The sequence below is a fragment of the Mixophyes fleayi genome, chromosome 3 (assembly GCF_038048845.1).
Source record: "Mixophyes fleayi isolate aMixFle1 chromosome 3, aMixFle1.hap1, whole genome shotgun sequence".
Classification (NCBI taxonomy): Eukaryota; Metazoa; Chordata; class Amphibia; order Anura; family Limnodynastidae; genus Mixophyes; species Mixophyes fleayi.
In genome coordinates, this window is record NC_134404.1 from 63,354,412 (window position 1) to 63,378,963 (window position 24,552).

At 41.9% G+C, this 24,552-nt stretch overlaps 1 protein-coding gene across 3 annotated transcripts in view; it reads right to left on the bottom strand.

The window, feature by feature from the left end:
* CEP63 (centrosomal protein 63) overlaps positions 1-17,036 on the bottom strand; it is a 28,030-nt gene extending 10,994 nt beyond the window's left edge. Inside the window, exons 1-8 of one of the 3 annotated variants that reach the window (XM_075201573.1) lie at positions 16,824-17,030; positions 15,634-15,693; positions 14,914-15,091; positions 4,903-4,998; positions 4,142-4,258; positions 3,690-3,803; positions 1,590-1,799; positions 900-1,045 (exon numbers count right to left, since the gene is read on the bottom strand). In XM_075201573.1, the coding sequence (XP_075057674.1) occupies positions 900-1,045; positions 1,590-1,799; positions 3,690-3,803; positions 4,142-4,258; positions 4,903-4,998; positions 14,914-15,091; positions 15,634-15,677 (905 nt within the window). In that variant the 5' untranslated portion in view covers positions 15,678-15,693; positions 16,824-17,030. Of the gene's footprint in view, positions 1-899; positions 1,046-1,589; positions 1,803-3,689; positions 3,804-4,141; positions 4,259-4,902; positions 4,999-14,913; positions 15,092-15,633; positions 15,694-16,823 lie in introns of all 3 variants that reach the window. The other 2 variants (XM_075201572.1, XM_075201575.1) reach the window with 2 other exon arrangements.
* Positions 17,037-24,552: the final 7,516 nt, after the last annotated feature.

The following is a 24,552-nucleotide window of genomic DNA, read 5'->3' on the forward strand; positions in this document are numbered from 1 at the left end:
TTATTTGTGCACTTACTTGTCTGCCTAACCCCATTTTAAGGTGCACGACCCCCTTCCTGGTCTGTGGAAACACCCCCCAAAATCAGATTTTGGGGGGTATATTATTATAAAAAAAAAATCTATAAAAGACACATGGTATAAATAATAAAAATGTCAAATCAAAGTCCGACCTGCTTGGACAGCCCCTTTATTAATTTACATGTTTTCTCCTAAAATACTGCAGGCATAAGGGAGGAGCCATCAATGCTGTCTTTATTACATCGGTGTGCCAAGTTGTTGTTTTTTTGTTTGTATGTTTTTTTTTACAATGGTCATAATGGGCCTAGGAATGTGCTATCATATACAAGGGAAGAAAATGTTGTGCTCTTACATAAGATAAGATAGGGAACACCGCCCTACATGAATATCCTCTACCCTGCCTGCAATATGAAATATTGCTTTTCCACTTAAGTGTAAATCTAAGTGGCCAATGAGAACTTAGAAAGGAATGCCCCTCAATCCACTCACTTGTTTGCTTCAGACAGTGCAAAATTCTGCACCACTATAAACATGGGCATATGAACACTAAAGTAAGCACATGATGTCCTAGGGCAGGGGTAGGCAACCTGCGGCTCTCCAGGTGTTGTGAAACTACAAATCCCAGCATGCTTTGCCAGTAGATAACCAGCAGATAGGTGGCAAGGCATGCTGGGATTTGTAGTTTCACAACACCTGGAGAGCCGCAGGTTGCCTACCCCTGTCCTAGGGTATCTGCACATTTGCAATAAGCGTTATTGTGCATAGGCAATGGGTGCAGTTGAAGTAAACCATAGTCAGGAACGTATTCAAGTAGATATAAGAAGAGAGCGGATAGCAGCAATACATTACATTAACACACCACATCCCTGCTTAGGAATCACCTGATGCTGTTCTCCTTGTCCCTCAGCATATGATTTATTCTGCACATCTCCCTGTGTAGCTCATCTTTCTGGGTTTTAGACCCTTGAAGGAAGTCAGTGTGAGCTTGTATGGTCGCCCGCAGCTCAGCTTTCTCCTCCTGAAGGACCTGGTGAGTCAGAGGAAAATCAGGTCTCCTGAAAGGTCTCAGTGATGTTGTCTAGTGATACCTGTAATAGCAATCAGCTGTTTCCAGCCTCAGGGCATTTCCTAGTGAGAAATGTACTGGGCTATTATTATTATAATTGTGAATTTCATATATTTACAATGTTCGCCACCAATTTTCTCATCTGAACACCTGAAACGTATATTTACTAATAATCAAAACTATTTCTATAAAGATAGATATGTCACTGTATACCTGTGCTATTCAGGTATTTACATGCACAGTGCTGTATCTATGTTATAACACACACATAAAATTAACACCAGAGTTAATTCAGGTTGTCAGTGGAGGGTCTCATCCATCCCGTGGGCCCCCAGTTATTAATACATAGCTCTTCACCCTTAAACTGCATTTTGCCTTATTTTAAACCACAAAGTTGGGCCTCAATAACGGGCTACTTTACTCTATCCACAAATAGCAGGTTCCTCTATTAGGACAGATTATCTAGTTAGTAATTAGATGAAGGCTTGTCCTGCTCACCCCTCACCTTTACGGTCTGCTGGGCTTGCTCAAGCTCACGCTCTGCTCTCTCCTGCCCTGCAGTAGCAGACTTCAGCTGTAATCTCAGACTTTCAACTTCCTCTTCTTTGGCACAAAGATTGTCATTAGCACGTACCAGCTGACCACCGAGGTGCTGTAGTTCTGATCGACCAGCCACACTTGTTTGTTCCAACATATGTTTGCGGCTCTGCGACTGCTGCTACAGATTCAGCGACCGGGTAAATATCATAAATATATTTTTTTTTATTAAAGTGGGAATTACAATAGATACATAATTATTTTAAATACACAGGTATTTTGTTGCTTTGATTGGTTATAGATTGGTCTAATTTGTGAACATTCTAATCCATTGATTGGCTACAGGTTTGTTCTAGAGCTGTAAAAGTTCCTTACACATAGACATCTATGAAAACAATAGAAAAACAAATACAAAATGCACTCACTCCCCACGGAAATGTGTCTAAAACATGCTATAGGAACACAGGTAAAAAGAGTTTATTTCAAACCATTATTCATTCATGTCAGAGCCTTGGTATGGACGGTGAGCAATATCTGAATGATTTGTTTATTAACCCGTTCAAGATCGGACATGTTTCACCCCATAAGATCGAGTTTCACGTTCTCGCTAAAAGATGTTTTCAGTGGGAATAACTCCTCATTTTCAAAGTCTACATAAATAAGTGTTAGTTTTTTTTTGGAACAAACTGGACTTTCATGTGTTAGCACACAGGAATAAAGATAGTCTTTTTTATTCCTCAATTGCAGGTAATAATTAGAAATAATAGGGGGAGCACCTAACTATGGTTTGACCCTATTTATTTTTTACATTGTACACTATATATACACATATACAGTGATACCAAATATGTGCACTTTAAGGTCTACTAGTAGGTGTCATAATACAAGTTATATATAAAATTGTGTGTGGGTGTGCGTTGAATAAAAAATAATAATGTAATCATTTTTAATTAGGTGCTTTAACACCATAAGGGATGCTATTAGTTTTGTTATTTTAACTTGCAATAGAAACAGTATGTGACTAAACGAATATTGCGCTTGCAATTGAGAGTTGTACTGTACTCCTGTCCTCAGAAGAACTGATTTTTAAAGGGGAAAGCCCCTTAAAACAATGCGTGTTCATGAGGGCAAAGTATAATCAAATGTAACGCAAAGAGTATAATCTAGTAATGTGAAAGATGTCACATGAAGGGATATTAATGTAAGCTGGAAGCAGTTATCTTTTTTTTTTAGCAGAAATACACAACAACTTGCACCATTTTTAAAATATAACCTGTAATAATGTAATTTTATTTTCCATTTATGTTCTATGAGTTATTCATTTTATTTCCCAATAATGTGAGGACTGTCCGATCTATTTTGAGGCAATAAACTTCCATAACAATGGGTTTTAAACAGTTAAAGTGTTATTTAGGAAACAATGAAGCTGCTGGTAGGACAAGTATACTCAGCCTAAAATACACATGAGCAAATAAAGTATAAATAAGAATTTGCAATGGTATCATACTGAGCTTTATTTTTTTGGTGACATTTAGGGCTTTCATTTGGTAGCAATTTTAAATAAAGTTGATTATCTATTGTTTTTTTACATGCGAGAACTAATTTGAGTCTTAGGGCTAGATTTACTAAGCTGCGGGTTTGAAAAAGTGGGGATGTTGCCTATAGCAAAAAATCAGATTCTAGCTTTCATTTATTTAGTACCTTCTACAAAATGACAGCTAGAATCTGATTGGTTGCTATAGGCAACATCCCCACTTTTTCAAACCCGCAGCTTAGTAAATCTAGCCCTTAGACCCTACTTGAAGACTCTCTCCTGCAAGTAGGCCTCTATCTCACAGGGGAGATACAAGATGCAGAAGTACTGACGACTGTATATACAGTGTTACAGTGAATGCTGTGCAGAAATGATCAATCCATCAGGAACCGTTCATTAACAGTCTCTGATTGTTTCTGGTTTAAGGAGATTTAATATCAACATAATCTAAAACAAACATAAAACAGATTCCCTTTCATAAAACCAGCTTGGAGGGAACAAAGTGGCAGGTAGGTCAGCTTCACCCACAGTTACCTGGTATGTTTCAGTCTGCTCCGCCAAGGTCCTACGCTGGGCTTCCAGTGCTGCCACCTGCTGCTGATACAGAAGACGTTGCTTCTCCCAGTCCAGAGACCTCTGGCGAAATTCCTAGAAGAAAACCTGAAGCTCAATCTCTTATATTTTATTACAATTAGGTGAGATACAAGTGATATATGGTGATATAGGCCGAGATACTCACTAACTTTTACCAGAACGGATTTTGCTATTGAGAATACATAACGCAGGAATATTAAGCTACTAGTCTTCACTATGCAATTAAATTTAGTATATGACAAGTATGCATAATAATAATTACTAATATTACAGTTATATAATTTGATTAGATATCGCCGTATGGCCTTGAGGATACCAACTCCTTTTATTTCAATGTAAAATGCTCAATTCAGGATACCCAGAATTTATGACTAACCTGCTCATTTTCTTACCTCTAGTCTGCGTGTTAGCCGGCTGACCTCTAACCTTTCCTCTTCAACTCTGTTTTTCACATCCAACCTCTGGTGTCTTCTCTGAACCTTTTCATATGTCCTCTTCAACTTGTTGAGCTGCAGTAAAGACAAATGTAACAATCTGGACATCTCTTGAGGACAACTCAATTTTACGTCTCTATATCTTATGCTTTGAAAATTAAACAAAAGAGTGCTTTTAACCCAGGTGCCAAAAAGAAACATTTTTTTTTATTATATGATATAACTATGAATAATGTTCTGCATAGTATTGTATAGATTGTAGTGAAGACAGAGTTGTCATCTAGAGCTTCAATTCCAAACTAGAGATTGGGCTGCAGGTACAGGGACCACAATGTTTCAGGACTATCGCAATGCAGTCATTATGTCATTATTCCAACGCTGCAGGATGGCATCAGGAGTCTGGTAAAACTGTGGTTCTCTTTTCTTTAGAAAGAGGAATGCGATGGGCACCGCACATTTGTTGCTGTATAGAGACTCATTCACAAGCTGACCTGTCAAAGATGACTCTACTGTCAGCAAACTGTGTTCCACCAGCAAGTCTCTTCGCATAGTGAAGAGGTGGGTGTTTCAGGACACAAAGATACTATTTAAAATGTTTTCAATTAGTGATGTATGGTGCTTTAAACCATTAAAGTAAAAATGGAATTAAAATAGTAAATATCTATGCAGTTATGTAATACGCAATACTGCCAAGGAGCAGAATGATTGCTGACATTTACCTCTTCCTGAAAGTGTTTCAGTTGAGATTCGTACTCGGTCGTCTTAATGCGATTGTTTTCCTCCTGCTCCACCAGCTGCTTTTTCAGAGCCCTAATCTGTAAACATGTTCATTAGAGAAGCGAATCACAATAAGCCTAATTCTCAATCATGAGTGAACATTCCATTCCAAATAATTCCCCAAACTTATATTTCCCTGCAGGGCGACTCCAGTGTCTAATGAACAAATCATTACTATGTAATCTGTGTGCAGCATGTATCATAAAAAGAGGATTTTTACTCACCGTAAAATCAATTTCTCTAACTAGACTGGGGGACACTGCGTTACCTTGGGGTATAGTAGGTGGGACTGGAGTTAGGCACTTATAAACTTGTTTGTTTCCCTGACTCCTCCCCCACTATGCCCCTCCTCTGTAGCTGACTTCAGTTTTGTATAACCAAGCCAGGAAGAGAGAAAAAGCAATTCAGAAAGCAACACCAAAGACAGCACTACTTTCAGAGCAAGGGAGGGCACGCAGTGTCCCCCAGTGTAGAAAGAGAAATTGATTTTACGGTGAGTAAAAATCCTCTTTTCTCTATCCTACCACTGGGGGACACTGCGTTACCTTGGGGAGCTACCAAAGCTGTGTCCAAGGGCGGGAATACTCTGGAACGGCTGTGCGCAATGTTTTGTGTTCAAAACCCTGCATTTGTGAATGCAAAGGCATGCAACAAAGAAACAATATGCAGCAGAAATAGACGCTGCCACTCTGTACAACTGCGCCATTGAATGACGCTTTTGTGGCGTACAAAAAGCTGCAACCCTCCTGGAAAGTGCACTGTAAAAGTCACTGGAACCTGCAGAGGGGTACAGACAGAATGTTGGTCATGATGCAGTGGCAGGAGACCACCTAGACCCTGTCCCTCCTACGCTCTTTAGCGTTAGAGAGGCTAAATGGGCATTAAATTCCTAAATAGGAACTGTGCGAACAAGAGCACAAACTATCTCCCGTCGGAGAAACGTTACACAAAAAGAAGAGGCACAAGAATGATGAACTACAATCTCTGTGTCAGTGGAATGCAGGCACTAATTGTCATAACCAATAATGTCTCGTACAACGCGCCACTAAGTTTCTGGTAAAGAAAATGAGGAAGAGCCATACACACTCTCGCCCCAGATCCCCTACGAGATGTGACATCCAAGAGAACAGCCTGCATTGAGCTAAAAACTCAATCCTCTCAATGATATACAAAGGATCACCATATACACAGATGCAACAGCTTAAGCCACTCAGCGATATCTAAGGGAGCACTGATATAGTGCTTAAACCATTCAGAGATAAACAAGGGAGCACTTATTTCATGAGCTAACGGCTTAACTAACTCGATAACTAACTCGGCTTAACTAACTAAGCGATATCTGAGGGAGCACTCATATAGAGAGTTAACAACATAAGCCCGACATATATACCAGGAAGCACTCATACCATGAGCTAACAGCTTAACTAATTCAGAGAGTCACCGGAGGCCAAAGCAAGCCTCCTGAAGACGAGAACTAGACTCCCTGGAAATCTACAACCAACCAAAGGTGGGCTGAGCTTAAAGAAACCGCTTAAGCAAAACAACCTTCCGCTGAGCTAGACAGAGAGCCACGGAAGCTGCACGCTGAAAGAAGTAGGGCGGAGACCCAATTGAAGCCAGCTGGTAAAGAAAACCTTTTAAAGATTCCTGAGTGGGGAGTGTGAAATTCTAGGAATTTACACCAATCGAATAGTTTCTAGCCCAAAGAAAACAGCTGAGGAAGAAGCTCAACGGCTGAATTGAAGGTAGCAACCATCTCCCTGCAGGTATTTTCTAGCCGAAAAGGATAGCCATCCAACGCCACAGCATCAAACCAGATGATGAAAACAAAGAGCCGAACTACGAGACTGGGCCGCTCTGGAACCGGGAAAAGAGGGACGACAACACAAGTCCCCTAAACCAGTAGAACACTGCTTAGCGAGACACACGGCGGACCACCAGACTAGCTGGGATGCGTCCCCTCCTAGAAACTCTTGAACCCCCACGAGGAAATTGGACCTGTGAATCACCTGTACACCCCCTAAGTTGTAGGGAGATCCGACTTGGCAATGGACAAATCCACCTGAGGGTCATTAGATTGAGAGCCGATAGAGAAAACAGGTTAACATGTGAAAAGAACCTGGGCTCCCTCTCAAAGAGCCCTATGATCTAACCAGGAGAGCACAAAGGTATTACCCTGAGGTGACCCACTCCACCTGTTAAAGGATTGATTGCTAAGGCATTCGGCCCTCAATAATAATAATAAGTTGGTCTAGCTTGGCCCATAGTATGGCACAAGGAACACCCCTCCGACCATACACAGGTCGACCCTTATCCTGCATTAGGATACGGGAATTGCATAAGTGCTACAAATATGCAACAGCACTGCATTTTTGAGACCGAATCTCTACAGGTTTTCTGACCCTCTGTACAAGAAGAGCAACTGACCCACTAATAAAAACATTGTGGCTCAGCACCACCCGAAAGGTAAATTAGTGAATCAGTGCAAAGGGGTGCTATGCACGTCCAAAACAATGAAAGCAGCCTTCCTTGATGAGAATCTCCCTGTTGAGACATGGGAGATGTTACGAATAAGGAGAGCCAAAGATACAAGTAGAAACTTGGTATCCTATTTTGCAAAACAGAAACTGCTGTTACTGAAAGGAAATTCTGCCAGGAGCATTTTGGAACGGTGTAGAAGAGAGATGAGCGTGTTCTTCGGTACGAAGCTACTGAAACCCCCAAACTAGAAGATAAGGCATAAGCCAACGCTTCTAGTGTGGTAGAATAAGCAAAGACCTGGGTAGGCTCAAAGTGACCACCTGTGAACCCAATAATGCAGCCCTGCTGCTTGCTGAGAGGCTGCAAGTATAAAATTCTGGCTGAAAACGTCTAGCTGTAAGCTAAGCGTTGGGTGTAATAAATAACTTCCACCTCTGGGGAATGTCCCCAAACCTATGGATGTTTAACTGATTGCCACAGTACATAAACTATAACCACCCCTGTAAGGCTAAGCCTGACTCTGGATGTGGCACCCTGACCTCAGATCAACAGAGAGGATCAACGGATAGAACACGTAAACATCATGGCCTGGTGTCGCAGACATAAAACAAAGAAAGCACACCTACCGCCAGAAGCCTTTGGATACTCATTTGAAATAGTGCAAACTGAGAGTTCCGATATTGGAACAAAGTGCTGTAAGCATGTGGCCAACTATAGGTATTATAGCTGAATAGCTGTATGCCTACCAGCTATGATGCTGCTGGGTGAATACAAACCACCCAATTAACCCTTAACATGAATAAAGGCTAGAGCACTTATTCTGTCCGAAAGCCACTAGATAAACCCCTTTACCAGCCCCTGCTCTGTGTAGGAGGACTTCTTTGTCTGCTCCCGCCGGGGACAGCAGAATAAGAGAACTGAAGATCCACAGAATTGACACCAACAGGGACTACCTCCCTTGTTTTGACTCTGGAGAATTAGTGGAGGTGAAAATATAGCCAGAATATTACTGTTTACCTGGTCTTTGACAAAAGACAGACACCGAGTCTAAGATATGAGGAAAAACATTTTCCCAACTAGGGTGTCACTAAGGCTTAGTTTGAAAATTGAAAACCAAGAATAGACTGTTGTCTTGCAAATGCGAAAACTGTGTACAGTTTAGGCTGGGATTATCGACCTCGTGAGTGTAATCAGCAAGAATATTCCTCTTGATAGTAAAAGAAGATGGAGATAGACATCCTCTGGTGAGGAATGAACTACATCCTTATTGACTGTGGAAACAGTCAAAGATAAAATCCTCTCCATCTGTGGAAGATGGTGAACAGCAGCATATTTGTCTGGATGGTTTTATACCTGAACAGCGTAATGCCGCTTCTGTGTTAGCGGACAGATATAAGCTGTGTGGGTGCTTAACCGGCACAGTTTAAACGTGTGTAGAAGCATGAAAAAGGGTATACTCACGTACCAATTTAAATTTAAAAATCACCTTAATGTGTTCGGCCACCAGAAGCGACAATGATTTAGACCAGACCTGTGTCTGCAAAACAGCTGACACCGAAATGGGAGCCCCCTGTTTGTAGACCCTAGCCCCGCAGTCTGTGCCGAGGCATTCGGGCTAAGCTGTGGAAAAGATAATTTAAAAAAGAGGATTTATGTACTTACGTTAAATCCGTTTCTCTGATTCCGTCTGGGGGACACTGCTTACCATGGGGTTGTGGAGGGGAGCGCGGGAGTTGGCACCTAGCTAGTTAAGTTTAGCACTGCTGACAGACCCCTCACCTCTACAATCCCCCTGCCCCTTCCTGTTCAGTTAATTAAAAAGCCTAAGGAGAAAAGGCCAATCAAACAAGAACACACAGAAGAAAAGCAGAAGGGAGGGATCGCAGTGTCCCCCAGACGGAATCAGAGAAACGGATTTAACGTAAGTACATAAATCCTCTTTTCTCTTTCATCCAGTCTGGGGGACACTGCTTACCATGGGGACGTTCTAAAGCAGCCCCCTAAGGGTGGGACAACTCTGAAAGCCCTGCTCATAGAGCACTACGAGCAAAATTTGCATCCGCAGATGCAAATACATTAAACTGATAACATTTTGTAAAGGTGTGGACAGAGGACCAGGTGGCTGCCCTGCAAAGCTGGTCTGCAGAAGCCACATTTCTCACTGCCCATGACGCCCCTACCGATCTGGTGGAATGGGCCGTAAGTCTCTCTGGCACAGGACGGTTAGCCTTTATGTAAGCTTGCTTAATGGTTGCCGTAATCCACCTTGCAATGGACTGTTTTGAGGCTGGCCAGCCTCTTTTATTAGAATCATAAAGAACAAACAGAGAATCTGTACGTCTAATCTGAGAAGTTCTTTTAACATAAATGCGGAGAGCCCTAACCACATCTAACTTTTCCATAGACTGATGATCAGAACTGGAAGTAGATGAAAAGATCAGAACTATAATTTCCTGGTTCAAATGAAAAGCCGAAACTACTTTAGGAACGAAGGTAGGGAGGGTTCTCAAAATCGCTCTGTCCTCGTGGAGAACCAGATATGGTTCCCGGCAAGACAGAGCTCCTAATTCAGAAACCCTATGTGCAGATGCAATAGCCAAAAGAAAGACGACCTTCCAGGTAAGACACCTAAAATCTGCCGTAGGTAATGGCTCAAAGGGAGGCCCTTTAAGCATATCCAGTACCACGTTGAGATCCCGTGGTGCTGTACGCGGAACGTAAGGAGGCTGAATATGTAAGACTCCCTGAAGAAAAGTCCCGACGTCTGGCAAGTCCGCTAATTTCAGGTGAAAGAAAACTGAAAGCGCTGAAACCTGAACTCTTAATGAGCCTAAACGGAGGCCAGCTTCCAGCCCATCCTGAAGAAAAGCCAACAAGCGGGGGAGACGAAAGGAAGATGTGTGACAGGACTTATTTTCGCACCATCTAATATATGCTCGCCAGATGCGATGATAGATGCGAGCCGAAACCGGTTTTCGAGCTTGCAGCATAGTGTTCACTACACTGGGGGAAAAACCCCAAGCTCTCCAGAGGCTGGCTTCAACAGCCATGCCGTTAAACTGAGCTGAGGTAAATTCTGGTGACGAAAAGGACCTTGGAGAAGAAGGTCGTCTCTTGCCGGAAGACGATATCCTTGTCCCACCGCCATGGATGTTATGTCTGCATACCACACTCGACGCGGCCATGAGGGAGCTATTCGAATCACCGGCCGACCACCTTGCCTCACTCGTCTGAGTACTCTGGGAAGCATGGTAATCGGGGGAAACAGATAACCCAACCTGAATTCCCATGACATGGACATCACGTCCACCGCTATTGCTAAGGGATCTCTTGCCCTTGCGCAAAACCTGTGAACTTTCCTGTTGTGTCTGGAGGCCATGAGATCTACATACGGAAGACCCCACCTCTGAACTAGAGACTGAAATACTTTCGGGTGGAGGGACCACTCCCCTGGCATCATCGCATTGCGACTGAGGTAATCGGCCTCACAATTTTTTATTCCTGGAATGAACACCGCCGATATTGCTGGAACGTACTGTTCTGTCCAAAGGAATATTTGAGCTGCAACACGCATTGCAGCTGCCCTCCTGGTTCCTCCCTGTCTGTTGACATATGCCACAGCCGTGGCATTGTCGGACTGAACTCTGACTTGGTGGCCCTGAAGGAGAGTCTGGGCCCCCCGAAGAGCTAAAAGAATTGCCTTCAACTCCAACGTTTTGATTGATAGGGCTGATTCCTGAACTGACCAGAGCCACGGAGCCTGAGGTGCAGGACTACCGCCCCCCAACCTCTCAGGCTGGTGTCTGTTGTCGCTATGATCCATGACCATGGAGCAAAGGACCTGCCCACCGCCATGTGATCTTGAATCAGCCACCACTGGAGCGATTCTCTCGCCCTTGGAGACAGCGAGATCCTCTGGAGATCCAAGCGTAGGTGGGATCCTGACCATTTCGTCAACAGATCCCACTGAAAGCATTGTGAATGAGCTCGACCGAAGGGGATGGTCTCGAAGGAGGCGTCCATCTTTCCCAGCAGCCGCATGCACAAGTGTATTGAGGGGCTGGGAGAAGACAAGGAACACCTTTTGCTGGCTGGTGTCCATGATGAGCCGTAGGAAAACCAAGCGTTGACACGGAACCATCTGGGATTTCTTTAAGTTTATCAGCCATCCATGGCCCTCGAGAACCGCCAAGGTGAGGGATAAGTGATGACGTAAGCAATTCTCTGAGGAGGATTTGATGAGCAGATCGTCCAAATAAGGCACGACCTGAACTCCTTGTAGGTGAAGACACGCTGCCATCACTGACATGATCTTCGTGAAAACCCTCGGCGCTGTGGAGAGGCCGAAGGGGAGAGCCCGAAACTGATAGTGGGAGGACCCCACTGTGAATCTTAGGAGAGACTGATCGTCGCTCCAAATGGGAACGTGGAGGTATGCGTCTTTTATGTCTATGGAAGCCATAAACTGATCCTTCTCTAAGCCGTTTATTATCGAATTCAGGGATTCCATCCGAAATCTGTCCACCCGTAAGTGCACATTGAGGTTCTTTAGGTTTAAGATGGGTCGAAAAGACCGGTCCGGCTTCTTGACCAGAAACAGATTTGAATAAAACCCCTGTCCCTTCTGGTTGTCTGGGACCCTGCAGATGACTCTTTGCGAAAGAAGAGAGGCGACACAAGCCTGTATTGCCTGTCTTCTTGTTGGATCTCAGGGTAACGGGGTTATGAAGAAACGATGTGGTACCGGACCCAGCAGGTCTATCATGTACCACCCTGATATAATGTCCCGAATCCAAGGGTCTTGGGAGGACGCTGCCCACTGTTCCTGAAATATATATATATATATGTGCCATTAGGGAGACTGAACCCACAACACCATGTATTCAAAACAGTGTATATATCAGATGAGCCCCAGCTCCTGATGTACACATACATATATACATTTACGCACACATATACACAATGTAATACAGGCCAACCAGCCTACCATAACACTGTATATTATTTTTGTGCCACATAAATAATGTAGAGCATATAAAACAGCGTGTCTATTACCCCTTAGGTAATTCCTCAGACATACCGAATATTTGGAAAACTGTATAAAAGTTAACCACAATACTTGGGAACACAGGCTATACGTAGCAAAAGGGATTGTATATATACGGAACTCCCTTTACCAGACTTATGGAAAAAGTCCATCCCGAGTCAACATATGGAATATTATACAGATATGTACTCCCATATCAATGTACATCTGCCTGAAAATCAAAATATGACACAGGAGGATAGGAAACTACCATATTGTCTAATAGGTAATCATATAATATAAACAGCAGTCATAGAGTCCTGAAATAAAGGTCCTGACTGTGTGGCAAACAGGCTGACAATCGTTTAAAAACAGAATTAAAAATGATACTACATTACCCGGTGAAGAGAGGCAGAGTCAGGAACAGCATGCACTGATGTGTATGCTCCGGATCCAAGATGGCCGCCATTCACGCCATTAGGGAGAGAGAGGGGGAGGTGTACTCCCCTCCCTTAACATGGCCGCCTCTGATCACCGCCGCTCAGCCCATATACTTAATATGGCTGCAGCCGCTGGAAGTGAGAACCGCCGCGCTGCCGTGCCCAGGGTGCGTGCGGTCTCACTGACAAATGTAATCGCCTCCTGAGAGAGCGATTCTTGTCCTTCTCCCTCACTGCTCGTTGTCTAGGGGCGGAGGAGGGGGTGGGGAGGCTGCCGGCAAGTCTGCGCGCGGAGAGGCTGAGACACCTTCACTCCCGCCCGCATGTTTAAACATGGCCGCGGCCGTCTATAAGGCCTAAATTAATAAATATATGTATGCCCCAAATAAAGATGCCTTTAAAGGCATACTTTAAAATAAAACATGGCCCCTTTGCTCGTTCTTTCTAGGGGTAGACTGCCGGCAGAGGTGCGAGGGAAGCAAGCTGAAGAGCTGCTTACCTGCGCTGGAACTCAGAGTGAAGGAATCACTGGGACTATCCACTCCTCTGGGACTTGGCATGGAGTCCAGCGCTGCACCTGAAAAGGAACAAAAATAAAAACAGGAAAACCTAATGCTAAACTAAGTATAGGCAGGAGCCTATACAGAAGTGACCTTTCTCCAGAAGGCACTTACAACAACTGAAGTCAGCTACAGAGGAGGGGCATAGTGGGGGAGGAGTCAGGGAAACAAACAAGTTTATAAGTGCCTAACTCCAGTCCCACCTACTATACCCCAAGGTAACGCAGTGTCCCCCAGTGGTAGGATAGAGAAATGCTGCGTTTAGACTTTTAAAGAAATTAACTTGGGATGTTATTAGCGATTACAACACAAGTGTTTTGGAAGTTTGATTTTTCATAGTTACAACATACTAGGCATCAATTTACAGGATGTAGTATATCAGTCTAACCTCACTGCACTAGACAGATAGAACTAGTTTCAGACAGAAAATCTCTGTTGTCCTGCGATTTTTTTATGCATGTTTTTTTTACAATATAGTATAAAATATGCAAGCCGCTAATAGGGAAAAATATATATAAAATTGCAGGGCATGGCTTTGTAATGTGCATATGTTGCACAGTATACTAACATAGCTGATAACACTTAAAAATGGCCACAGTTTATGAGTCAGCCAATGAGCAATATGATATACTAGTCCAGTGCCTGTGCCCACCACACACTGTACCTGTCCTCCATTTCCAATGGTTTCCATTCTTTAGTGGTCCCAAATACAACCTTCAATCTTAATGCATAGAGTCACACTCATAGAATTAATGATTATGCTGTCAGGGGGTTTCCCAGTGAATTATTCAAACCTGCCAAATGAACAATACGAAGCATGCTGTATGTTTGCACCACATAACGTCAGGCTATTACTTTCGGAATGCCTACATGGAACGTGTAAATGAGACTTTCACCAAAGCAACCACAAAGCTTTATAGAACATTGTGGGAATGCCAGGAAGCAGTTCTAAGGGTACCCATCCAATGCAATGAACAATAAGCTTTTATGGACAGGACACCACTAATGCATGGGCTGGGGAAACTGGAAAAAATATGAGCTGTTTTGTATTTTTAAAGGTGCCACTGGGATTTTCTCCTACCTAAGCCCAAACCAGTAAAATCATATTCTTTACATTATCCCAAACCCCCCTAATTTAAATATACCACACTTTAGCAATGACCTCCTCATTTAAACCAATATCAGTTAATTCTCTTATTACCTCTTTGCCAATTAAGGAAAAAGATTGACATATGCACTGTACAGAAAAATACTCACTCTCAGCCTCTGCCATCCCTAGGCATAAACCTAGTATACCTTATAAATAATCCTTGCAATATATTATTATTGCTAGCAGTCTTAAATAGTTGATCCTTATAATCTGGAACTTTCCCTGGGTTTTTGTCTGTACACAGAAAACAAAGTGGTATCCTGTATGGCCCCTCCGTGCACTCTCCCTTTCTCTACCTCCTGATTCAACCATTCTTCTCGTGTTCTGGCAGAACGGAGCTCCTGGTCCCGAAGTTGTAGCACAGTGTTGAGCGTCTGAGTATGGGCTTCCCACTCTGACTTCTTGTGATCCAACATGATATCAATCTGCTTCATGAGTTCTTGCAGCTCCAATTCACAGGAACCAAAAATTGTTCTGTCAGAGAAAGAAGAATAATAATGTACAAAGCATAATGGAAGTGCACTGCAAAACATCTTAGTTTTGCACCATCACGCCTATAGGGTCCCCTGAGCACATTTCACGGTGCATGCCTACTCGCTGCTCACAATAGACTGCCGTGCCAACAAGAAATGCACCTAGGTGTGCAAAAATCCAAAGTGACACACTGTGCAAGAGTGCAAACATCACATAAAAAATCCAACCTCCTATCTCCTTAGAACCACCCATTCATTAAATTAAACTTTACTATTTTCTCCTGAAATACTGCTTCATTAGGCCTCATTTATGGCTCACACTAATCATGAGTGAGGAGACATCGGGACAGTCTGTCATTATATGTGACACTTCTGTTTTTTTTATATATTATAGGATTGCAGTCAGAACAATATTATATCTGCAAATATTTTTAAACAACAGCCTGTATAGTCAAACTAGGAAGAAAACACCAACCTCCTCCCCATATCAAACAATACGTGGACAGAGGCACATATTAAGTATGCTAAATCATGAATTCTCACCCTATCTTCTCCTTCTTCTGCATTTCTTGTAACAAAGCCTCCATCCTGGGCACTGGACGCCTCCAATAACAAAAAAATACAATATATAAGGAATATGAAATAGAAATGAACGTTATATGTTTACTGCTACAGCACCACAACTACTTGTATAACTGTAATGCATCAGTTTCCTAAATCAATACATAAGTTCATAAAAACACTAGAAAGCATCACTTAGGCTGGGTACACACTACAATGTTTTCAGACGATTATTGGGCCAATCACACGATAAACGACCATTTGGGCCGATATCACATGAGTGTGTGCGCTGCAATGAGGAACAATTATCATTCCAAACTCCATCGTATCATTTGATTTTTAAACCGGACTAAAAATGACGTTCAACGATGGAACAATGTCGTTCCAATTCTGCAATGTGTATGCACTTAGGACCGGCAGTGTCCATAGATCTCTATGGAGTGTGCACAGTCACAATCTTTTCAGCTGATGATTATGACAGATGAAGAGCGCAGTTCTGAAGGTAAATCATGTTAAACGTGTTTAATGTGTACACATGAATCAGCATGCTGATCTAGACTATTTTTTTGTAGTCGTTGGTAAAATCATTAACAATATTGTATCAGAAATGTTCTATAGTGTGTATCCAGCCTTAGATCTAAGTTAATTTAGCACCATAAGCCCGAAGGGAACACAGAACAGGCTTACACTGTCCACTGAAAACAAAACATTATACTTATTCCACAGGTTAGCAAGCTGTGGTTGTCTAGCTGCTGTGAAATTACAACTCCCAACATTCCCTGCCTGTCACATGCAGGCAACCATGCGGTGTGCTGCAGTTCCACAGTAACTAGAAAATCAAGTTATCCTAAACCTATTTTATATTATTAAACACAATGAGACTTTTCAACTTTTCCCACTTTAACTCCAATAATCTGGTAAAATTAGATTATTCATGTAAAATAAATAATTTTATTAATATTTACTTCAGATAAAGACAGGTTAATATACAGTATGTGTTGAATTAACAGAAAGAAACAAAAACAGGGTATTACCACACTATGGAAAATAGATTGATAGCAACGAGTAAACCGATTCACAAGTACAAAGCATTATGAGCCAGCATTGCAGGGATGGTGTTAATGAGCTGCTAATCCAGGAGCATTACACTATGACTACAATATAACACTAACCTACAACTGTCCAGGAATCCCCGGATCAGACCCAACAATAAACCTTCAGTCCTCTATAAATGACGTCCAGATAAGTCTAGTGTTGTTTAAAATATTGTAGCGCTAATTACAGGACACCTAACTTTCAGTATGTTAATGTCTGCACAGAACGTTAGAATAGTGGCCATTTACAAGGAGACCGATTGTACTAAGTATAGGCTTCCGATCCATGCAAAAATGGCGCCTGCAAGAGGAGACAGTGAGGTAACGTAGTGCTCGAGCTCTTGTAGTCACAACTGGGTTGCTGCTATATAAAGGGCGGGGTTAGACCGGACGGGCTGCAGTGTTGCAGGCTTACAGGCATTGGTGATGGCAGTGTTATCACAGCTGGAAACTACAGGCTGACCAAATAGATTGTTAAGATTCCAGGACACATACAAATGTAATAATTAGGATTGTACTCACGCTGTATGTGTTCTTAGAGGTTGTTAATAATTATGAGGTGGTCTGCCCTAATGCATAAGTGATGGTCAGAATAGTGTACAATTGTTCACTTATGACATATGCAAAGTCTATACTCTTGTTTCTTGCATGTGTGCTCAATTTACCATTGAGCACAGTGAAAAATTAGAAGTGGCAGTATGAATAATGTAAGTGTATTTATTTTGATAGTTTTACAGATACTTGCCTACTCTCGCGGAATTTCTGGGAGGCTCCTGAATTTCAGGGAGTCCTCCCGGAAGAGTAGGCAAACCTCCTGGACCCTGTAAAATGCTGAAATTCACGGCCTTGAATATACATTGTCACTCCCTCTCCTACCCTCTGTCATATGATCTGTACTCCGATCTCCCGGAGTACAGATTTAAAAAGCTGGCAACTATGGTTTTACAGTCAAAGCAATTGGAGAAGTAGTATGGTGTACCACTGTATACGCCCCCATTTTGACCACTGATTAAAACTGAAACTCTGTGTTTCCTGCTCCTCACATTGTGCCTCCTACTGTTTTCTGGTTCAGAAAAACTTTAACAAGTCAAATAGCAAAAAAAAATTGTGTGGTTAATGGTAAAATAAACATAATGGTTATGTTTATTTTAGAGATTACTGGAATATCTCCTTCCCGTTGTTTATGTTCTCCATGCCACTTTCCCACCTTCCCCATTTCCTCACCAGATTTGAAAACCTGTGACTGAAGAGGGACTGCAGCATTCAACGTCACCGACAGTGAATAAGCTACATCGCTCAAGATTATGCTTAACAGTGATGTCAGGTGCCCTCCCTGTAGATCTCCCCTGGAGCTTGGAAGGTGGAGATGCAATATGTTCAATATACAGTATATATATATATATATATATATATATATATATATATATATATAGAGGCAAAAACAGACATAGACCCTCTGCAAGAGGGGGTTGCCCACTTTGTATAGACAAAAAACAGGGATACTCTGCACTCTCCAAATACATAATAGACTTTAGCGTGAGTTGGTCAGCTTAACATATATTTCAAATCTTATTCCTATATCCTTGCATTGACTATTACTTTTCAGTGATCTTTTCTCAGATTTGCTTTGGCTGTTTCTTAATCAATATGATAAAACTCATATAGAGCAACTGGCACATGCCAGACTCACTGCTCCCGGCGTCCAGCGAGCTTCTTTATCAAATCTTCAAGGAAGATGCTGTGTCTTGCTGCCATTCTGGTATGCAAATACCAACTATTCATAGATGCCGACACATGACCACTTGTGCAATGTTTTCAGGGCTTTTTCTCTCATCTGGCAACAAAACACATTAGTCACTTTGGCTCCAGTTCCATCTGCTCCTGCACCTTAAGCTACGTCTCCTCGGCAGAGCCTTCACCGCTCCGAATCTCCACTCCTGCTGAATACAGTGGTGACCCAAAAACTTGCAGCAGATTTTTAAACCAGTGTGCAGCTCAATTTGAATTACTCCCAGCTAACTTAACTTCGGGGGGGGGCCAATGTTGCTTATATCAGTTCGCTTTCCAGGACATGGACCTCTCCCCTTTGGGATAGCAATGACTGTCTTCTACTTAACAGCACTTAACAGACGGTCCAGAAGATTTTTGATAAGCCTGAAGAAGCATCTACTGCAGCATCAAGCATTTTGCTTTTATTCCAAAGCTCCCAATCAGTCCGTCAGGATACCTTCTGGCAAGGTTTTTCTGACCGACTTCAAGAAGAACTCACTTCACCTGAGTTGCCTCCTTCTCTTGATGACCTGATCTCTCTATGTAACAAGGTTTAAATCCGATTCATTGAGAATTCCCAAGAAAAGGAACAGTGGCAATTAAATTGGCTCCACGCTTTCTGCCTCCTTCTCAGACCCAAGAAGAACCTATGCAACTGGGATGTGCACGCTTGTCATAAAAGGAGATTCAAGAACAATTTGGGTCTTTATTGTGCTGAGTCAGCCATTTTATTGCCACTTGTTCTAAGCGTCTGGGAAATGCCAGGCCCTAGCCAGTTCAGGGGTGGCCAGATTAGGAATTGTATTTCACTCTCCTTCTAAATCTGCTCCAAGGAATAATCTGTTTATTTTGGTAACCATTATGTATCCGTACGGACACTTTTGGATTCTGGTGCTTCTGGAAATTTTATTGCCTGTTATTTGGAATCCAAACTGGTGCTTCCAATGCTTCCAATAAAACCCACAGTTTTCCTGACCGCTATTGATGTCAACAGAATTCCTGGTGCCACCATCAGTTTCCATGCTGCTCTATTGATCCAAGTGGGGACCCTGCATACTATCTTAGTTTTCTTCATTCCCTAAGCCACTAGTCCAGTTAATCTGTGTTTAGCCTGGCTCCAGATTCACTCTCCCACATTAAACTGACATTTCTGCTTGGGACTCGGTTTGCCAAGATTTTTTAAGATTTTTATTCTGTTATCTGATTTTAAAGATCCTTGTGTAAACATATAGGTATTCAATTTGATTTTTCCTCCACTTATCTCCCCCAGTCCAACGAAAAAATCTGAATGAGTTAACCAGGATTTGGACCAGTCAAAATCTTACAAGTCATCAATCCTGAAAAATAAAATATTACTACCACACCAGATTATTGAATTCTATAGAGCTATACTGTTATCTCCATCAAAATTCCATAAATAATCCTCTCTATGGATATATTATATATTTATGTGCAAGGGAGGTGCTACCACTTAACTGGAATCAACATGCTTGATAAGACAATCTTCAGCGAAACGCGTTAGAGACTTCGATACGGCTGCTGAGCCACATTCTTACTTCTTAACTGTCCTGTCACATAATTGAAATCCTCAGGCTTCTGAGCATGCCTTACTCTGCTGTAACTTTAGGTTATTCATATACCATCCCTTTATAGATACTCTCGGTCCTGTGTAATTGATAAGACTACTATGTGTAAATGATAAGGACTCTGATACATCTTTACATTAGATTAGGATCAATACAGTTAAGAGATTTCCAGAGCAAGGACAGTTATTTAAAAACAACTTCCCGATATTGTTTATTAAGAGGAGCATTTGACATATTTAAGCATTAATACAAACACTCCCAGTATTCTCATATTACTGTGAAAGGAATATTTACCGAAAATACTAAATATATATGAGTGTAGTTGAATTTGCTCAGCGTATGATTTTTAATATATACACTCACAGATTTTAATAATTTGCTGGTTTCTCTTATTTATATAGACAAATTTAGTCTTTTAATGCAAACTAAATAAAGGTTATTTTAATTCTGGTGTATAGATGTTGTCACGACTGCATGTCGATTTTCAACGCACCACCCACGCTCACTGGGGTATTTAAACTCCTCTACCTGGAAGTGCTTCTTTAAGCTAAGTAAGTGCAATGTGCTTATATAAGGTCTTGTATTAATATTAATTTTCCACAATGTAACTAATAATAATATTGTTTTTTATGGCTTGCTAAGACATGCTCAGTGGTATAGCATGCATATTTGGTGAGTGCATAATGCAATTACAACCTTTCATCATGTTATTTTAAGCTTAGGTCAGCAACAAAACATGCCGTTATAAGTAATGGGAAATATATTTGAAAGGTATTTTAACACACTGCATTATCTTTATTCAGGAAATGACTTGACCCAGCAGTATTAAATTGCTTTACAGCTTTCAACTATGCAGGGGGAATGTCCCATGTGTTAATAGTGGTATGTTCTTCACTTTCTTTCATCTTGTGATTTGTGTGTGTGTCTATATAGCCTTCTGGTGTCTACCAGCTTCCTCCAAATAGTGGTACTCACCAGCTGGTGTCCTTGAAAATGAAATCTTCATGTGAGTGAGAATCTGGGGTATGAAAACACTCAGCTCAGTCAATCCCAACAGAAATGTACGTGGAAAGTAACTACTGACCTATTGTACTTGGTGAATTAAATAACTTTATTTAAAGAATATACAATTGAATCAGGGAATCCAAATACATTTAAAAACTCACAAGCCCTCACTTTCCCATCAACAAGCAATGCTCTGCACTTAGGTCATATTACCAAGTCTCTGCTTTAAGTAGATGCTTGTTTTAACTCCTGTGCTCACACTAAAGACAGGCACTTTCCTCTTTACTGGAATCTTCTTGGTCTACTATATGTTTTCACCACCTATATAACTGTGAGCACAAATGATGAACAGTATATGCAGTGGTAAAAATCTTAAACTATTAGACACTAGCGCTGCGGTGTGTGTTGTATTCTTGGGCTTGTGTAGCATGAATTGTAGTTAAATCAGCAATCCAACACAGAAGATTTATTTTTATTTCACTAGCAAGTTAAGTAACTTTTTAGGCATACATAATTTCTCAGGTTTCATCCTAGAAATCATTATCTCTTTTTCAAAAGCTCTCATTGCCAAACAAAAATGGGTGCCACACACAGAGACAGATAGTTTGCTACACATACAGAGGCTCGTAGAATGTCATGTGATAACAGAGGGGATAAAAGGAGGATGTCATAGTCAAGACAGAGCTCAGAGGGGTGTTCCAAAACCTCTCTGTTCACTCACATGTGCCATGTGACTGTGCTTGCCATATTTAGAATATTAAATCATTGTTAGTAGCCTTAACAAAAACACAAAATAAATTGAAATACTAGCATGCTTCTTATAGACTGCTTTAGTGATTTCTGTTAAAAAAAAATTTTCTTTTTTTCATGGGATTGCTGGTTTAAGGATTGAGTTCTGAAACAAAAACGATCTTTCAGATTCCTATTCATAAACATTTTGTAGTGCCAAAATATGACATACCTACTATACATTAAAACCACCTGCCGAATGTTATGTAGGCCCCCCTCGTGCTGCCAAAACAACTCTGAACCGTCGAGGCATGGACTTCACAAGACCTCTGAATGTGTCCTGTGGTATCTGGCACCAAAATGTTAGTTGCAGATACTTTAACTCCTGTAAGTCCATGGCTCAGACTTGTTTTTCCAGCATAACCCATAGATGGTCTGCAGTGTGGCAGGGCGCATTATCCTTCTGAAAGAGGCCACTGCCATCAGGGAATATCATTGCCATGAAGGGATGTACTTTGCCTGCAACAATGACACTTTTCTGTCACAACCAAAATTAACATTTTTAGTAATTTGGTCACCAGTAGCCCTTCTGTGGGATTGGACAAGATGGGCTAGCCTTCACTCCCCATGTGCATCAATGAGCTTTGGGTGCCCATGATCCTGACGCCAGTTCACTGGTTGCCCTTCCTTGGACCACTTTTGGTAGGTTCTAACCACTGCATACTGGGTACATCCCACAAGACCTACCGTTTTAGAGATGCTCTGACCCTCCAAAAACATGCTAGTAGGTGAAATGACTGCTATTAAATTGACCTTAGTCTCTTTCGGTCTGTGTGTGTGTGTGTTATGGAATTTAGACTGTAAGCTCCAATGGAGCAGGGACTGATGTGCGTGAGTTCTCTGTACAGCGCTGCAGTTAGTGGCGCTATATAAATTGATGATGATAATCCAGTCATCTAGCAATCAGAATTTGGCCCTTGTTAAGGTCACTCAGATCCTTACGTTTGCCCATTTTTTCTGCTCCTAACACATCAACTTTAAGAACTGACTGTTCACTTGCTGCTTACTATATCCCACCCCTTGACAGGTGCCATTGTAATGAGATAATCAATGTTATTCACTTCACTTGTCAGTGGTTTTAATGTTGACTGATCGGTGTACATCCACATTTCTAAAAGTCAGTTCCCAAAAACCAAGTATATTATGCCCATAGATGCTAATCATCTTGGCTCAAATACTAATCATTACAGTTGCAGCCAGTGTTTACCATAAAAATAAAACAAACAATGGAGTAGCAAACTTCGCAGGGGTGAATTGCATTTTAGAAATGTGACTGGATAGGCTTTCTACTCCACTCTGCTCCAACAAGCTTTTTTTGGGTTCCGCTGGTTTCAGTTGTTATTAACTACTACTGACTTTGTTTGTCCAAGCCAGCCAGTCAACTACTCTAGTTGTACAGTCAAAGGAAAATGCCGGCTGCTACCATCAGACCCTGGCACCTGGAACTACTCTCTTTTCTTGCACATTATGTCACTGCTGCAACATCTTTTTGATGGTTGCTCTGGCAGAATCCTTCCTGAACACTAACTGTATATTGCGACTGCAGGGTAGCAGAACTCAGTTAGCTTTTATAAGGGCAATTCCTTCAAGTGCATGTACATATACCACCACATTGTAGTGCTTTACCTGGACCACTCTGCCTCCTTTTATGCAATGTTTTACACAGGTGTAGTGGTGGGTATATCAGCAGTCAGCCCCCTTAATCAACCTTGTGCTGGGAGAGTTAATCTTTTTAAATTGTCCACCCAATCTGCACCACGTGTTAAATATGGCGCCTGGTGTGCCTCACTGCATTCTTCCTTTTGATACCTGCTGGCTGCTCGATCTCCACGGACGCTCTTTATGAGTGAGATGGGCACTTTAAAATAGGTGCTGCTGCCTAGTTTTCTTTAGAGGCTCGTTCCTAGTACGAAAAACACCCAAAACTGTGCAGAAGTCTTAGGGGCAATAGAATACTGTTGAGCTCTGAGGGAAAAGGGGCTGCTATAGGAGAAACACATGAGTAGTCTGGGTTTAGCTGGTTATTCCAGGGTTCATATGTATGCAGCATAGGTTTAGTGCCACCTCCAAACGTTATTTTGCTCTAGGAGGTTGGGTGCAGCCCTGCCGCGTCTGCAGCTGAAGTTCACTGAGCCTAACACCACCACAGACCACCAAATTACATTTATGAGATGCCACATTGAAATAATTTGCAATTTGCCTATGGAAAGAGACATATATAATGTATACAGGCGGTGAGGCCGGCCGTTACTGCCTTAAAACCGACAATCTCATTCTGGCCATTGGTAGTAACGAGAATCACACTTGCGATGTTTTGTACAGTTGCAGTTTATAGCAGCCGTTTATTAGGCGTGTCGAAAATAGTGTCTATCTGAATTATGGTAAATCTGTATTTCCTCAATGTCGCCCTTATAGTAATCGCCATTTTTAGTTAGTTATAACTATTGTTGCGATAATTGTAATCGGAAAAGTGACTATCACCGCTCACAATTGTCCCAATCTCCACTCTGAGCCAGACTCGCTTCTCTTGTCTCAGCAGTGCCCTCATCCAGTTAGAGTGAGGCTCTCTCGTGAGCAGGGCCCTCCCTACCCTTTGTTTTCATGTCTGCATTTATCTTGCCTATTTCAGTGCTCAAAATCTGCCGGTATGAGACGAT